The sequence below is a fragment of the Hemicordylus capensis genome, chromosome 8 (genome assembly GCF_027244095.1).
Source record: "Hemicordylus capensis ecotype Gifberg chromosome 8, rHemCap1.1.pri, whole genome shotgun sequence".
Classification (NCBI taxonomy): Eukaryota; Metazoa; Chordata; class Lepidosauria; order Squamata; family Cordylidae; genus Hemicordylus; species Hemicordylus capensis.
The window spans coordinates 18,272,127-18,289,894 of NC_069664.1; the positions used below are offsets into that span (position 1 = coordinate 18,272,127).

General features: G+C 45.9%; 2 protein-coding genes across 2 annotated transcripts in view; one reads left to right on the top strand and one right to left on the bottom strand.

The window, feature by feature from the left end:
* The window catches only part of ELMOD3 (ELMO domain containing 3), a 76,520-nt gene that overhangs the window by 25,934 nt on the left and 32,818 nt on the right, over window positions 1-17,768 (top strand). The window contains exon 4 of the mRNA XM_053269757.1: window positions 33-107. The gene's annotated coding sequence lies outside the window, so the exon portion shown is untranslated. The remainder of the gene's footprint in view (window positions 1-32; window positions 108-17,768) is intronic.
* RETSAT (retinol saturase) overlaps window positions 1-17,768 on the bottom strand; it is a 38,163-nt gene that overhangs the window by 5,636 nt on the left and 14,759 nt on the right. The window contains exons 4-8 of the mRNA XM_053269752.1: window positions 16,735-16,936; window positions 13,683-13,880; window positions 12,038-12,157; window positions 3,373-3,511; window positions 11-120 (exon numbers count right to left, since the gene is read on the bottom strand). Of these exons, the coding sequence (XP_053125727.1) occupies window positions 11-120; window positions 3,373-3,511; window positions 12,038-12,157; window positions 13,683-13,880; window positions 16,735-16,936 (769 nt within the window). The remainder of the gene's footprint in view (window positions 1-10; window positions 121-3,372; window positions 3,512-12,037; window positions 12,158-13,682; window positions 13,881-16,734; window positions 16,937-17,768) is intronic.

Consider the following 17,768-nt stretch of genomic DNA (forward strand, 5'->3'; position numbering starts at 1 on the left):
GCTCTCTTACCTGGGTATCTCTTCTCCCACAGCGGGTCCTTGGCCGATGGAGATGCTATGTACACTAACGGAATATTCTTCGCTGCTGTTTCTCTTGAAGAATTAAGGTAAGAAATGAACCTATCAAGAAATAGGACTTCCCATGAGCTTTGATTCATAAAGTTTTTCTGAAGCCTCATTTCCCTGAGTTATTATTTTCAAACTTAGGCTAGAGATACATAAGTTCAGACATCACACGGAACCATGGTTTATTTTAGTCAAGTTTCTTTTAATAAACCTAGACTGGTGCCACAGATGACCATCAAATCTTGGTTTATTTTGCCATTTCATGATTTGTTGGAATACTACCCGCTTCCTCTTGCCTCCCCTGATCTAGGTTTGTCTCCCTCTATGAGAAAGCCCTGCAAGGGTGGAGCTACTGAAATAAACAAAAATGAAACCACAATAGAGGTTCAGACATCAAGCAACATTGTGCCTAAGACAGACAAGTCAATTTCAAGTGCCTGAAATAAACCACAGTTTGTTGACTGATGCGGGTTCAACTATATAAACTAAACACATTTAGATGAAATGGACCTTAGTTCTAAATAAACCCCTGAAATAAAACCTCTGCTAACTGAGAAGAGACACCTTTTAAAGTGGTGATTATCTTATATTTAGCACAGGGAGAGCAACCAGCCCTATCCAGCCCCAGCCCAGCATTCTTCCAGTTATAAAGTTGCTATTATCTGCCTTGTGGTTTTTTGTTTTAGATTGTGAACTCTGGGGACAGGGGGCCATCTTATTTATGTATTATGTATTTTTCTATGTAAATTGCTGGAGTTTGTGATTATTTAGCAAAGCACCAAAGAAGCTACCACTCCAGTTACAGAGTTTAGTTGTTGCAGCTATTTAAAAAGGTTTATTAGTGACATATATTTGGGATAGGAAAGACCTATCCTGTCTATCAGCTACATAATAAATAGGTAGGGAGAGAGAGAGAGAGGTTTCCATCTTCTCTCTAGGAGGAAATGAAGAAGACTGACTCACTATAGGAAGTACCTGAGGAGTCAAGGCAGGGGTCATAAAGTAGAGGCAAGCAGGGACAGTAGTACGGAGACCCTCACTAACTACCTCTACTCCAATGCCCCTAGTGGTCATTAGGATAGTCGGTGCAAAAGGTTGATGCACTGGAACTCCATCTCCAACATAAATCGCTTTGAGAACTTTGGTTGAAGAGCAGTATATAAATATTCATAGTAGTAGTTCTATGTGATGTCTGAATCAATGCAATATTTTGAGAGAGCTGGGTTATTCCTATATATAATATTCCTTTGTCCATCTTCCCCCACATTCTGGTCTTTTTGACCAAACAGGGTGTTTAAGCACTACAAAACTGAGAAGAAACCATAGCAGAATTAATATACACACCATGGGCAGTGATGTACCTCCTTCAGCTTTCCGGACAAGATGTGTACACACACACTCTCCTAAACTCCCATAGCTATTTTATTAATGACGTAAACCATTTTTGTTGTTGTGTGTGTCATCAGGGCTGCAAAAACACAATTCATGGTGCTAAAGTGGCTCACCATTGCTTTATAGCCCAATTCTATGCAGGTATGTCCCAGTGAGTTTAGGGAGGTTGACTCCCAAGTACGTGCACACAGGACTGCAGACTAAATCATGTATTGACATTTCTTAAAATCCATTATAAAGTCAGTGTTGAAAAGAAAGTAACTTTAGTGAAAGCATATCGGGTTAGTATCTACATCAGGAACAAGCATCAAGGAGATGCCCCTGGTTGGGGTCCGTGTGAACCAGGCATGGCGGAGTTTGGTGCAACCACCGAGCCCTCCTCCATGCTAAGCCGATGTTCATGCATTTTTGTACAGTTCGGGAGATGTCGAAATGGAGCTCAGGGCCCTAGCACATGCGGCGCAAATGAACATGAGTGACACCTACTGACAACTGTCCAATATGCATTGAAGCACTATTTATTTGCAGGCAGAAACCTTTGCTTTATATCTGTTAGGACTACGAAGGGCGCTGCTGGTAGGTTACATAGGGAACGGCTTTATATTGAGTCAGACCATTGATCCAGCTAGCTCCCTAATGTCTACCCCAGGGATTCTCCAGTGGCCTTTGGTTGGGGATTATGGGAGCTGAAGTCCAATAACATCTGGAGACCCAACGTTGAGAATCCCTGACTAGCAGCGGCTCTCCAATGTTTCAGGCAGGAGCCTCTCCCAGCCCTACCTGGAGATGCTGCCAAGGGCTGAACCTGGGGCCTTCTGCGTGCAAAGCAGATGCTCTGCCCCTGTGCAACAGCCCCATCCCCAAATCAAGGATTGTATAATGGCTATAGGAGGAACATAGGAAGCTGCTTGATACTGTGTCAGATCATTGGTCCATCTAGTTCAGTATTGTCTACTCTAACTGGCTGCGGCTCTTCAAGGTTCCAGGCAGGAGTCTCTCTTGGCCCTACCTTGAGATGCCTCCAGGGACTGAAACTGGGACCTTTTGCGTGCAAAGCAGATGCCCTTCCACTGAGCTATGGCCCCATCCCCAAACCTTACACTCTTTCTCTTTTCTCAGCTACAAGCTGCACCAACCTTCTCCACTCCCTCCTTAGGGGTCTGTGTGAACTCATCTTGGCAACCTGGCTGCTGCCAATCATCCAACGGGTCAGCTAAGGAGCAAGCATACTGCCACTGCTGGCAATGGCAACTCAACATCATCTGTGGGTGGAGAATTGTGGTAGCGAGCATGAATGGTCCCCTTTGCTAAGCAGGGTTTGAATTTGGATAGGTGACTGTCTGTATGCCCTGTCTGCTGTAAGATATTCTCCGTAGTAGATGGGGGCCGTAGCTCAGTGGTAGAGCATCTGCTTGCATGCAGAAGGTCCCAGGTTCACTCCCTGGCAGCATCTCCAGGTAGGGCTGGGAGAGGCTCCTGCCTGAAACCTTGGAGAAGCTGACGCTAGTCAGGGCAAACAATACTGAGATAGATGGATCAAGGGCCTGACATTGTAAGGCAGCTTCCTATGTTCCTAACATGTTCTGAACCTAAGAAAGAGGGAGAAACTAAAGCACCAGACTGGGTTGAATTCCCATAGCTGGCTTCAGGATGCCCTGGTCCCAATGTTGTCGACCATCATATGGTAGTTGTGTGACATGAAGGCCTTCCCCCATCCATCCTTGATCAGGACACCAATGACATTTTGAAGTGTCCCTGAGTTTCATCTTATTTGGGGTCACTTTACAAAAGAGAGCTTGGTGGATATCTGTGGATAGCTCCAACAGGCTGCAAGGATCTGGTGCATCATTGCTGAAGTCCCTAAAGCCATCTAGAGAATCTAGTCTCAGCGACAGTAGCAAAGCTATTCCTTACACTTCATCGAGCTGGTTGTCCTGGTAGAGGAAGTAGTTCTTGGCTTCCAGTCCCAACTCTTCCTTGGAGCCTTTCAGCCCTATGAAGACACTGAACCCTCCTATGCCATGCTGAACCATGGAGAGCTGCTTCTGAACATCTGCACACACGGGAACAAAAGGGATGGGTGAGAGAGAGAGAGTGATCAGGAGGCTGGAGAGCTGGTCTTGTGGTAGCAAACATGACTTGTCCCCTTAGCTAAGCAGGGGCTGCCGTGGGTTGCATTTGGATGGGAGACTAGAAGTGTGAGCACTGGAAGATCTTCCCCTTAGGGGACAAGGCCGCTCTGGGATGCAGAAGGTTCCAAGTTCCCTCCCTGGCAGCATCTCCAAGGTAGGGCTGAGAGAGACTCCTGCCTGCAACCTTGGAGAAGCCGCTGCTGGTCTGTGTAGACAATATTGAGCTAGATGGACCAAGGGTCTCAGTATCAGGGGCATAGCTAGGGGAGTGGGGTGTGTGTGTATTTGCCTCTCTCCCTGGCAGCCCCTCGGAGTGAGGGAGATAAATGAAGAAAATAGGGAGGGGTGGAGCTGGGGGGCCCTCAGGAGCTGGGGGCCTTGGGTTCTTTGAACCCATCCACTCAATTATAGCTACACCCCTGCTGCTCACTATATGGCACTTTCCTATGTTCCTAAGGATGTGTGTACGCTCTAAAAGCAAAATGCTGACCCTTTTCAGCAAGACAAGGATTTGGGAGCAAAACACAAAGCTCTCAAGTCAGGCCGCCAAAATGAAGAACCATGGTTAATAGTCCTTGAGCTAGACATAGTTCTGTTTGCCACAGCAAAGGGACAAATGCCAGTGGCTGCTCTTTTTCACACAAAAAGGAACCACCACGTGCTTCTTGCATTGGTGACCCCACTAACTGAGCAAAGAGGCACCTTTTAAAGTGGTGATTTTCTTACATTTTGCAAGGGGAAAGCAACTGTCCCTCTTCTTTCACAGCATCCCTCCAGTGGTTGTTGCTGGTGTTCACCTTACTTAAAAAAAACAAACATTGTGAGCTGTTTTGCGGCAGGGAACTATCTACTCTTATCTATCTATGTAAACTGCTTTGAGAACTTTGGTTGAAAAGTGGCATTTAAACATTTATAGTACTAGTGGTGATGGTAGTGGTAAGGAACTATACTTATTGTTGCTGTGCATGTAAATGTTACCTGAAACCCCAGCAATAAGCAAATGTGCAAGTACTTGTACATCTGCTTTGAAGTTTCTGGACAACACCTGAAAGGGAAACTTAGGAGTGGCAATGAGATGTCCCCTTTCAGAAGAGCTACTTTTTCTGCTTCTGGTCTATTCAGAGGTGTGCTTCACTTTAACTTCAAGGAAGAAATGGTTGGGCATCTCTCATTTGAGATGGAGCAGCTTTGCATCCCCTCCCCAATTAATTTTCATCAGCCATCCTTGCAGGATGGCTTGTTCAATATGATGGTCTTTTCATTAAATAACCACACAAAACAAGGTATTTGTCTTTGTGCCATGTTTAACTAACTTTAACCCTTCCTCAATATGCAACAGCCAATTCTTCTTCATACAGCAGCAAAGCTTCCAGCAAATTTGCTTTAGTTCTTACTCCGAGAAAGCCGTGCCCAGCTGATTTAACCCTTTTAGTCCTCCATCTTTCAACTTTTAAGTCACACAGAGACATCAGAGCCCTCGCTGGCACTTTACAGTTCAGAATAGCTCCCCTCCCACGGCCTTAGAGATGCGCCAAGTTTTCCCACACATGGCCTCCAGTCTACCTCTGGGGAAAAGACAGATCCAGGAGTAGCAATCTGAAAGGGAGGTTATCCAAGGGTAAATGGTTTTGCGTGAGCACCACTCCATAATCTCCTGCTAAAAGTTAATCACAGAGTCAGAGGTGACAGGAGGTTAAGTTTTCCTATAAGCTCCTATTAACTTTAGACACGTCAGGTGAACTTTTCACTGTTTATGAACTCTATCTAGAGTTCAGTTTACCTGGGCTCCAGTTATCTTCTGCTATTGCCTAGCCTCACACATGAATAGTAAGGGATACCGACTGCTGCCATTGGAGTTTATGTGGAAGAAAGAACCATACCTTCTTACATAGGGCTCTTAGCTCCTCATACAATACGCCTAAGTTTATCATGCACTTTTTAAAAAGAGAGTTTTGCACCATTAAAAGCAGAATTCTTCTACTTATATAGATTATGAAAATTAAGCCAATTTGCATAAGCACATTTAGGAACATAGGGAGCTGCCTTATACCGAGTCAGACCCTTGGTCCATCTCACTCAGTATTGTCTACACAGACTGGCAGCGGCCTCTCCAAAGTGGCAGGCAGGAGTCTCTCTCAACCCTATCTTAGAGATGCTGCCAGGGAGGGACCTTGGAACCCTCTGCATGCAAGCAGGCTTCCCAGAGCGGCCCATCCCCTAAGGGGAATATCTCAAAGTGCTCACATGCAGTCTCCTATTCAAATGCAACCCGGGTGGAGGTAGAGGGGACAAGTCCTGCTTGCTGCCACAAGACCAGCTACCAGAAGACCAGGAGGCAAATGGCAGGGCAAGGGCACAGAAGCCTACTGCAAAGGAGTCCTGCATGGGAGTACGGCTGGGAGTCTCAGCCCCCTCTGGCTTCTGGGGTTTAGCCTAGCATTGCTGACGCACCTTCAAGACTATCTTTACCTTCAGGACTAAAAAAAAAACCAGACACACACACAGACACACACACACCAGTGTTGTGTAGTAGCTAGAAGCTTGGACTTAGATGGGGAGACCCACATTCAACACCCCACACCTCCAACTGCTAAGCTTACTGAGTAAAGTGGGCCAGTCCCTGGCTGACACCCCAACTAAGAAAGTGTCCGAAGGGCTGCAGGGACACAACAGGAGCCTGCATGGGCGCTGTTGCACAAGAGCCTTTAAAGTCCGGAGCGTGTCCTGCAAGATTGTAAACAGGCGACTGAGCAATAGGTTTCCCTATCTTGCAGGGAGCTCTCCAGTTTCCCTTTAGGGGTAGGGATGAAGAAGGGGTGATAACACATAGCAAGCTGTAAGTGAAACCCCTATTTTCCATCTCTAGAGGGCTGGATGTTGCCAGATATCAATATGAGCATTCTTCCCTTGAGATGGTACCAGTGACCAACATTTGTGGGCCTGTCTGATGAACTACTATGAATATGGCTTGGGCTAGCCACCCAAATCACAGCTCTAACTAATTCGTTAACTGTGTGTATGAGTGGGGTGAATGTGAACTTAAGCTGCAGCGTAACTGTAGCCTCACATTGCACAAAGCTTCAATAAAATTGTGCTGGTGCTAAAGATTCAACACCTCTGTTGGACTTCCTATTCCCTGTCTCACTAAAGGAAATGTGACAAACATACATCTATACCCCACCTCTTTTCCATCTAGAGTTTCTAACTGGTCACCCATCCAGGCACTGAGCAGGTCTAGACCTGCTTAGCTTCAGCAAAGTACATAAGAACATAATAACAGCCCTGTTGGATCAGGCCCAAGGCCCATCTAGTCCAGCATCCTGTTTCACACAGTGGCCCACCAGATGCCACCGGAAGCCACAGGCAGGAGTTGAGGGCATGCCCTCTCTCCTGCTGTTACTCCCCTGCAACTGGTACTCAGAGGCATCCTGCCTTTGAGGCTGGAGGTGGCCTATAGCCCTCCAACTAGTAGTCAATGATAGACCTCTCCTCCATGAAGTTATCCAAACCCTTCTTCAAGCCATCCAGGTTGTTGGCTGTCATCACATCTTGTGGCAGAGAATTCCTCGAATTGATTATGCGTTGTGTGAAAAAGTACTTCCGTTTGTTGGTCCTAGATTTCCTGGCAATCAATTTCATGGGATAATCCCTGGTTCTAGTGTTATGTGAGAGCGAGAAGAATTCAGTGGCTGTATCATCTGCCTTCAAACTCAATGTAAAGCTCTTATGAAGCATCACTTTTTACAATATGTGGTAGGCAGAATATTTGATATACTCAGCATCTCCCAATGCTGTTCAACATACGTTTAAAGTGCTTGGCAATGATTTCCCTTTAAGCAGGATTATTTGGTAAAGGGGGTCTTTTCATTATTAGCTCAACATAAATAACACAGTGTTGCTCTCAAGAGTCTCAGTACTAACACATGACCTTTCCTGCAAAGTAATGAATGCTAAATAAAATCATATGGAACATTTACTTGCAACTTGATCCTTCCAGGGTGTACTGGTAGGGGTAAGTCCCAGAGAGCTTAGAAGGATTGTGCCACTGGAGCAGTCCAAGGCCCACTCATTTGCAAATTTAAACTTCAGGTATTAGCAGAGCTGAAGAGAAATCTTGAGAAAATGTGAAACCTATTAAAGACTAGCTTTCAAAGGTTGAATTCCACTCTCGTCCTTGAATGATTTGTCACTGTTAGAACATATGAACATGAAAAGAACCTTGCTGGATCACTTGTACTAAAGCCAAGATGAAGCCACACAAAAATCCAAGTTTAACTTCTAGAGATCCTAGGGAGAGAGTTGAAATCCAGAGAATGTCAACTCTAACATAAGAACAGCCCTGCGGGATCAGGCCCATCTAATCCAGCATCCTGTTTCCCACAGTGGCCCACCAGATGCCTCTGGGAAGCTCAAAAGCAAGAAATGAAGGCATGCAACAGTAACTCATGCCCTCGTCATCTCTCGTCTGGATTACTGTAATGGGCTGTAACTGGGGTTGCCTTTGAAGACGTCCCAGAAGCTTCAGTTGGTCCAGAATGTGGCGGACTGCCTGCTTATGGGCGCTAGAAGATATGATAGTGTTACACCTCTCCTGCGGTTGCTGCACTGGTTACCTATTTGCTTCCGGGTCCAATTCAAAGTGCCAGGCCTTGCAGAGGCCATTTGTGCATGCGCGGTAGCAGGCAAAATGGCCACCGTACGCAATTACAGAGGCCCGAATGGGCCAAAAAAGATCATATTACGGGCTGTGGCGGTGATTTAAGAGGCTGGTGAGGGGAGGGGGAACCTGGCAAAAACCTAGTCTTGGATTCAGGTAAATACAGTAGTATTTTCCCTGGCACCAAAATTTAGCAAATCTGGCACCGGATAGAGAGGGCATGCATTCCACAGCTGTGTGCCTCTATTGCAGAGAGCCTGTTTCTGTTTCTCATTATCACAGAAGGTAGGAGTACCCAGAGTTGTTGTTGTTGTTGTTGTTATTACATTTATATCCCGCTCTTCCTCCGAGGAGCCCAGAGCGGTGTACTACATACTTGAGTTTCTCTTTCACAACAACTCTGTGAAGAGGTTAGGCTGAGAGAGAAGTGACTGGCCCAGAGTCACCCAGCTAGTTTCATGGCGGAATGGGGATTGAACTCGGGTCTCCCCGGTCCTAGTCCAGCACTCTAACCACTATGCTACGCTGGCTCTCTAGAGTTGGGCCTCTCTAGATTATCTCAGTAACTGGGCAGGTTCATAGGGTCCTTCAGATGCCCCAGTTCTAGTCATCCAGAACCTTAAACGTTAACCCAGGGGTCTGCAGATGCTTTTGGATTACAACTCCCATAATCCCTGAGCCACAACGACCATGAATAACCCAGGTTCTCAAAAGTGGGTCCCCAGATGTTGCTACATCTCCCATCAGCCACAATGGCCTTGGCTGGTGGTGATGGGAATTGTAGTCCAACATCATCTGGGGATCAGTGTTTGAGAGCCTCTGGGTTAAGTGATATGCAAGCTATCTAATTTCTTCCCTAAAGATGCACACTTATCACCCCACCCTTTTCTCCTTTTGGCAGGGGTGTATCTAGGGTAGGGCAGGCAGGGCACATGCCCCGGGTGCCACTTGAAGGGGGCGCCATTTCTTTTCTTTTTTTAATTAAAAAATGGCCACCAAAAATAAAATGGCCACCGTGCATGCTCAAATGGCCTCTGTGAGGCCCTAGGCCATGCCAGGCCTTGCATAGGCCATTTGAGCATGCGTGGTGGCCATTTTGTTTTCAGCAGCCATTTTAAAAAATACATTTTTTTAAAATGACCACTGCACATGCTCAAATGGTCCCTGTGAGGCCTCAGAGACCAGTGAGGAGGGGACCTTTGCAGACCCCCCCAGCCTTTAGGAACCCCCCCAAAGGGGCTACAGGTAAAAAAAATTTTAAAAATTAATATAATATAAGTCACTGTACACATATTCATATTGGCACTATGTACAGAGAATCAGGGCTTGTGAATAATGAGCTGAAGCTTATGAGCTAGGATTGTATTTATTTGCTCTTATTTTGCTTCTTGTGATAAGTGAGTTAAATGTGATGTCTTAATAATATGGCTATTAATGGTGAGTTTGTCTTTGAATCAGTGTGAAATCCTTAGTATTAAGGCTCACTGGGAGTTTTTTGCTCTCTTTCTCTCATTTTAACTGTCTTTCTGAAATACTAGAATATATTCCAAGCAGTGACATAGTTTACTCTGCATGCATATCCTTTAATTATTTTCAGAGTATCTGGGAAAAGTCAAATTCTCGATTTATTTTTAAAACTTATGTAATAGTGATGCTACAATGCATAGTAGAGAATTAGACAGGCACTTCTGTTTAGTTTTCCAAGTACACCTTCACATAGTATTTGGGTATTTCATGAGCCCCAGCATATTGAAATTTGTAGTTTTCCAGCATTTTTTGGTCTGGCTACGTCCACTGCTAAATAGTTTTTGAAATATTAAAAGATTAACGAGCTTGACTTGTACTTTTCAGCTGATATTATGGCAAAGTTATCTGAAAGATGGGTGTCAGATGTTTGGGCAGGGGGCACAATTTCAGTGCTTGCCCTAGGCGCTATTTTCCCTAGATACACCTCTGCCTTTTGGTGGCAAGTTAGAACAATCAGAATTATAAGGATCAGACATGCAACTCTGGAGAGAACTCTGAGAAGCTGATAAGACACTTTAAGCACTAAATTATCGGAGATATTTTAGAACCTAGGATTTGTTGCTAGTTTTATTAAATGGAACCTGTTCTCTTCCCAATGCTATTATAATATAATAAAATAAAAATAATAGAATATAAGACAGAGTTTTCAAAAGTGCATAAGTAATTGCAAAAGTGGTAAGTAAGTTGGTTAAGGCCGGGTCAGTTCTGTAAAGCAATCTGGATCACTCCAGAGGATGGGCTTAAATTAACTACACAAGCATTTTAATATAACTAAGCTCTAAGTCTGCGGAAGAAAATAATGCAGGCCAAAGAATATAGGCCACATGGACCTGCACAGAGTAATGCGGTGACATAGAAAGGAATTTAGGGGTCACAAGAGATTGACAGGTAAACAAGAGCTTCCCCTGCAATCCTGTAGCTAAGACGACTAATGCCAGCCCTGGGCATATAAGCAGGGGAATATCAAGGGGGATTAGGAGTCAGTGGTATTATTTTTGCCTATGGTATAATTGAGGTCTGCAACAAACGTGACATGAGAGAGCAGTCACTGAATCTCCCCATGTTTTACTGTTTTACATAGCAATTAGTGTGTGTCTGTGTCCAATTCTGATCACTGCAGCAGCGCCGAGGAAAAGCCATTTAACCCGTTTCCACTGTACTACTGCCCTTATCAAATTCTTGTTCCTGCCGCTGCCTGCCACTCCTGTCGTAAAAGGAAAAAAGTGTCTATCTAGCTCAGTATTGTCTACACAGACTGGCAGCGGCTTCTCCAAGGTTGCAGGCAGGAATTTCTCCCAGCCCTATCTTGGAGATGCTGCCAGGGAGGGAACTTGGAACCTTCTGCTTTTCCCAGAGCGGCTCCATCCCATAAGGGGAATATCTTCCAGTGATATTCTAGAGACTTCTAGTCTCCCTTTCATATGCAACCAGGGTGGACCCTGCTTAGCTAAGGGGACAAGTCATGCTTGCTACCCCAAGACCAGCTCTCCTTGCTTCCATAAGACTATCACACCTAGTTTGGTGTTGATACAGTTACTGGAATCTTTGGGCATCCACATTCCAGAGGGAGGAGGTGGAAAAGATTCTAAGATGCCAGTGTGATGCAGTGGTTAGAGAGTTGGACTGGGGAGACCTGAGTTCAAATCTCCATTCAGCCATGAAACTCACTGGATTATTCTGGGCCAGTCGCTTATCTCTCAGCCTAACCTTCCTCACAGGGTTTTTAGGATGCTAAACATAAGTTATAACCATGTACACTGCTCTGGGTTCCTCGGAGGAAGAACAGGATAGAAATGTATAAAAATATATATGTAAAATTCTCTTATATTTAGTAGGAGAGCAACTGTCCCACTCCAAACCCTGCACAGCATCTCTCCAGTGGCTGTTGCTGGTTTCTGCCTTTATGTTTCCTTTTAGATTGTGAGCCCTTTGGGGAGAGGGAGACATCTTTAGTTATGGGAGCCATCTTTACCCCTGCTAGCTGAGCTAAGAGGCACTTTTTAAAAGTGGCGATTCTTTTTATTTAGCAACTGACCTTATCCATCCCCAGCACAGCATCCCTCCAGTGGTTGTTGCTGGTGTTTTATCAGGTTTCTTTTTTAGATTATGAGCCCTTTGGAATTAAAGGATTGAATGTATGTGGCCTACAGTATTAGCAGTGGCAGTGTGGGTATCTTCCGTGGATGTTTTCGGACACAAACGCGTTTTCAAACCCTCCGTACTTCTGCACCATAGAAACCCACGTTGTTCTGTGGCCTCTTACCTGGCAGCATTCGCAGTTTCTCTGGCAGGAGCTGCTCATAGGTGTTGAAGATCCCAGCGTTGGAAATCACAACAGGAGCAAAGATGTTGACAACATCTGTGCCTTTCTTCACACTGACACCTGGGAGAGGCAAATAAAACCCAAAGGCATTAAGTGGGTGCGCAGCTCTACCTGATGAGCAGCCAGCCTGCAGGAAGTGCAGCTCTCATTAATGCAGGGGCAGGATGAGAGAAACGGGTGCGAATCGGGCTGCTGGGAACCAGGGAGGCAGCGGTGGCTTGTTCTGCATCACGAGGACAAGCTGCTTCTGCTGCTGCTAGCCAGGGCTACCCAGCGGGGTTGTGGCCGAGAAGAAGGAAGCCAGAGCCTTCATGGCCCTCCCGCTGAGCCACTCTGTACCTCACCCATCCCCATGGAGCCTGCCTTGTGTGGATGGTCAGAGCAGCTGAGGAGCATTAATGGAGATAGTGGAGTGATCAATATTACACAGACAATCCTTGGACAGGCTCAATGTAATTACTGGGAGGGCTTAAGCAGATAAGCCTCTTAAACACCTTCAAGGAAACTTAATGTGAGTGGGAAGAGCTTTGGCAGGGCTGCTCGTTCCTTTGGTTCACAGGGAGGCACACAGCCCTGCTCCCCATCCTTCAGGAGGGACCCTGGATCTCTGCAAGGCCTATATTTATTATTTTATTTTATTTACATATTTTTATACCGCCCAAAACATATGTCTCTGGGCGGTATACAACAGATAAAAACAACATTAAGACATTAGTTAAAAACAAAAGCAAGAAATTTAAAACAACAATTTAAAATGTTTTTTAAAACAATGCTCTAAAACAACACTAAAACAATCAAAACAGTATCAGTTAAAAGCCTGGGTGAACAGATGCGTCTTTAAAGACCTTGGTATGTAAGGCCCATACCACAGATTATTCTTTATGCATTCATTTTATGAGTTCTGTTTTTATACTGCCCTTTGCCTGAAGACCCCAGGGCAGTTAACAAAAAGAAAATAAACACTAACAAAACTTCAATAGGAACAAACTGCTAGAACAAGAACACAGCTATGTTAAAATGCCTGTTTAAAAAGGGCGGTCTTCAGATTCCTCTGAAAGGCTCAGATCCCCTCAGAGGCAGGATGCCTCTCTGAATACCAGTTGCAGGGGAGTAACAGCAGGAGAGAGAGCATACCCTCAGCTCCTGCCTGTGGGCTTCACAGAGGCGTCTGGTGGGCCACTGTGGGAAACAGGATGCTGAACTAGATGGGCCTTGGGCCTGATCCAGCAGGGCTTTCCTTAGGTTCTTATGCTGGGAGAGAGGGAGCCATGTGGATCTCAACTGCGAGTGAGTTCCACAGCATGGGGGCAATCACTGAGAAGGCCCTGTCCTGCGTGCTTGACAAACGGGCGTAAGTGGGTGTCTACACGTGGAGCAGAGCCCCTCCCAGCTGATCTAGTCAGATGGATAGATACAGCTGGGAGCAGGTGGTCCCTAAGTTACCTGGGGTCCAGGCCACTGGAGGTGAAGGAAGAGGCTCATAGCAGAGGTGAGATTTTAGCTGGGGACATCCAATTCATAGCCCAGCCTCTTAGCCTTGCCACTACAGCAGCACAAAGAGACCCCTTCACCCAGTTTAACTCACCATAAGCTTTCCCTTGTGAATTCACCAAGATGCTCTGCACAGGGGCTTTGGTAAGGACAGCCCCTCCGGCCTGTTTGATGATGGTAATGGAGTGGAATGCAATTTCACTGGCACCTCCTTGGGGATACCACCCCCCTTCCAAAAAGTGATCGAAAAGGATGGCGTGTAAAGAGAAGCTGGACTCTACAGGAATCATTCCTGCAAAACGGAGAGGAAAGGAGAACTAGGATCAGCAAACCACCACCACCACACCAGCCACATTATAATTGCAGTTTAGCAAAGATGACATTTCCCCCCACAAGTCTGGTCTAGCCAGAGCCTGCTTAGGAATGATCTGGGTGGCACCTCTCCTCCAACGGCACCAGACTGCAGTTCTTAGCGCTCTGTGCACATGCATTTCTTGGGTCTTGGCCACCTGTACACATGGCCACTCGTTTGCAGCAGCACAGGCTGGCGGGGCCGCCATCGGGGTAGGGGATGAGCCCTCCCACCCTACAGCAGAGGACCAGACCTCGGACTGGAGGTCCGGTCCAAAGAGTGCCCCTGCTTCCCCTACCCACCACTTCTTCCCGCCACACCTCTCCTCCAACTGCATTCCTTCATGAGATGGAGTTTTTAGGGACAGCAGGATGGCTGCAGCTTCAAGGAAGAGCGCTTGCTTTGATATGCAAAAGGTTCCAGGTTCAACCCCATCTCCAGGTAGGGCTGGGAAAGACCCCTGTTGGAAATCCTGGGGAATTGTTACCAGTCACTGGCTGATAGCCTGACAAAATTTGCTAATTGTGAATGGTTTTATTTTTGAATGTTGAATTATTTTATTTTTTTAGCGGCTTTCTGGTATTTTAAAATCTTTGTTCCCGATCATTGATTGATGTTAACTGTTTTGTGATATTTGTGAACCGCCCTGAGCTATTCTGTAAGGGCGGTCTAGATATCGAACAAACAAACACTTGCTAGAGCAGGGTTTCTCAACGTGTGGGTCCCCAGATGTTATTGGACTTCATCTCCCATAATCCCCAGCCCCAGTGGCCTTTGGTAGGAATTATGGGAGTTGAAGTCCAATTACATCTGGGGACCCACACATTGAGAATCCCTGTGCTAGAGGAATTCCTATTGAAATTTAGTAGCCTATTGACATATTCAGTCAGGATGTCAGCCAATGTAAATATTAAGACAGTTCACATGACCAAAAACTGGGTAGGACAAGCATCCTACCCAATTTTAGGAGCTGTGCACACTCCTGATTTCTGGTCGAATGTGAGAAAACAACTAGATAGGAGGAGGGTGGGGATGATCTAGCATGAGTGAGTAGCTGGGTAGGATGGTGCCTACCCAGCTGTCATACACAGCATTTTAAGAAGGTAGGAGGAAAAGCCATCCTCCGCAGCTCCTCTCCTGTGGATGATCACTCCCCCACCCCCAGGTTTTTGCTAGCACACAGTCAGAAACTGGGAGTGCACACAGCTCCTGAAGCTGGGTAGGGCGCTTGACCTACCCGATTAGCAATCATGCAAATTGTCTTGATAAAGAGCTACATGGAGCAGAAGTCTAACTTGGTATAAGTTAGCATCCCATGTTCTACCTGGAGTTCTCACATGCAAGTGCAAAGGAGGAATGACATAGGAACATAGGAAGCTGCCGACTACTGAGTCAGACTGTTGGTCCATCTAGCTCAGTCTTGTCTGCTCTGACCGACAGCAGCTCTCCAAGGTTTCAGGAGTCTTTCCCAGCATTACCTGGACAGGCCAGGGATTGAACCTGGGACCTTTTGAATGCAAAGCATATCTACTCAACCATATTGAACTGTGGCCCCATCCACACTGGTAGAAAATAATTAAACACGCCTGGGTGCTTTCCAGAAGGTCACTGAAAGGTATAGGCTTGGTGTGCATTCGTATGATCTGGGTTTTGACACCGTATTGCATGTGGGAACAGCAAAGTACCGTCTGCACAGCCACAGCCTGTATTCAGATCTTATGTTGACATTTCAGGTTTAAAGCGTTCTATGTGCGTGAGAAAATAGTAGTGGGTTTATTTATTTTTTTTAGTTTTGAGAACAGTTTGCAGGCTTGCTAGGTTTACTCAGAAGTAAATGGTTTAGTTAGTGGGCTTCCTCCCAAGTAAGAGTGCATAGGATTGCAGCTGTAGGCTAGCACAGAGACATACTATCTCCTCCTCTGTGCCTTTTAGAGGGGTGTGTGTATGTCTGTATCTGGGTGTTTTATGATGATTGTTGAGTCTGGGTGAGTAACTGAAATGACCCGTCTGCTTCTTGGTCTAGGGCAGGGGTGTCAAACTGTGGCCCTCCAGATGTTGCTGGACTACAACTCCCATCATCCCTGGCTACTGGCCATGGTGACTGGGGATGATGGGAGTTGTAGGCCAACAACAGCTGGAGGGCCACAGTTTGACACCCCTGATCTAGGGAGACAGCTTGTGTGTGTGTTTTGCTTTGGTGCTCCCTTTCATTCTCTTGTGCAATGGTACCAGTGGTATCGCCTTCAGTTGCAATCACCTTTTTTTTTTTTTTTTGCAAGAGCCCAGTGCTCTTGTGCAAATTCATCAAGTGGGGGGGGAGGAGGGGAGGGAGAGCCGTAACGTCACCCACCCCTGCTTCTTTCTCAGATAAGTGACCTGTGTGCGGATCTAGGGGCAGGGGGCTTGCTTCCTCTCCTCATCCTTTCTCTTTCTCTCCCCACTCAAAGCCTCAGCGCAGGAGGAAGTGGCATACAATCCCATGGCTCTCTCTAACCGGCTTCTAACCGGACATTAGGGTTAGCTGTCGGATTTTACACCACATCTTCCCGCACAGTCTGGAACACACGCTGCATTTGTTTGCTTCTTGACTGCAAGTTGCACCCCCCCACACACACACTTTTAAAAAAAGATTTCAGCAGAAATCCAGCTCTGGGCCTGTTTCCGAACATCTAGTCTTTTTATTATTATTATTTAAAGGAAAAGACGTCCTCTCCACATCCACACTGGTGAACCCACTGGCCTGTCCTTTAAAACACACACTTTTCCCAGCCACTGTGAGCTAAGCGTCACCTACCATAAGTAGGAAAAATATAACTGAACACGGCTCTCAGGTCAGCGTTTGCCGTGTACTCAGCAGCTACTTCGGTAAGGCTTTTGGAGATCATCCTAAAGAAAGGAGAAACCAAGGCCAGCAGGCCAGTGCAGTGCAGAAACTTGACCAAGGGGAGCGGAAGCATTTTCAGAATCGCCATGTGGGCACTTCCTTTGGCAACTCTCTGCGGGGGGTGGAAAAGGAGAGTTTAATACACCTTTCAAAGATGCAGCAGAGGATTTCAGTTCGACAAACAGAAGAGCTGTGGATCTTGGCAGTGCAGAATTATACCAAATAGGATATTCCATTCCAATTACAACCTTCAAGATTTTAATAAGCCTCTACTACGGGCACATGGCCAATGAGCAAAGAGACACCAAAGAGAGCAACTGGCCCTATCTAACACAGCATCCCTCCAGGGGCTATTGATGGCATCTACCTTATGTTTCTTTTTAGTCCCCTTTTGAGACAGGGAACCATCTTATTTATTTTTCTATGTAAAGCGCTTTGAGAACTTTTGTTGGAAAGTGGTATATCAGTATTCATAGTAGTAGTAGTAGTAGTAAGTAGTTCGCTTTTATTTTGGCTGGTAATAGCCTTGCTGCTAACAGCAGGAAAGTCACATATATTACTGGCCTGGTTCACACAGTAGTTCAAATCTAGGTTTAATGTGGGTTACCAGCATTAGCATGATTGTGTGAACCCATGCCAGGATTATTTATGATCGAAGAAGAATTTGATATTCCTGCCTTGGTGTGGGTTCACAAAACCACACAATTATTGGTAACTGTGGTGAAACTCTATGCTTTCCTGGGATCTACTCTTAGTAGAGAGATTGTTCCGGTCCCAATCTAGGGGCATGCCGCTGAATAACCCCCATTTTGTCATAGTAACCCACATTAAACCTAGGTTTGAATGACTGTGTGAACCAGGCCACCAATTCTTTGATAGATTATCCTACACCTTGGAACATAAGAAGAGCCCTGCTGGATCAGGCCCAAGGCCCATCTAGTCCA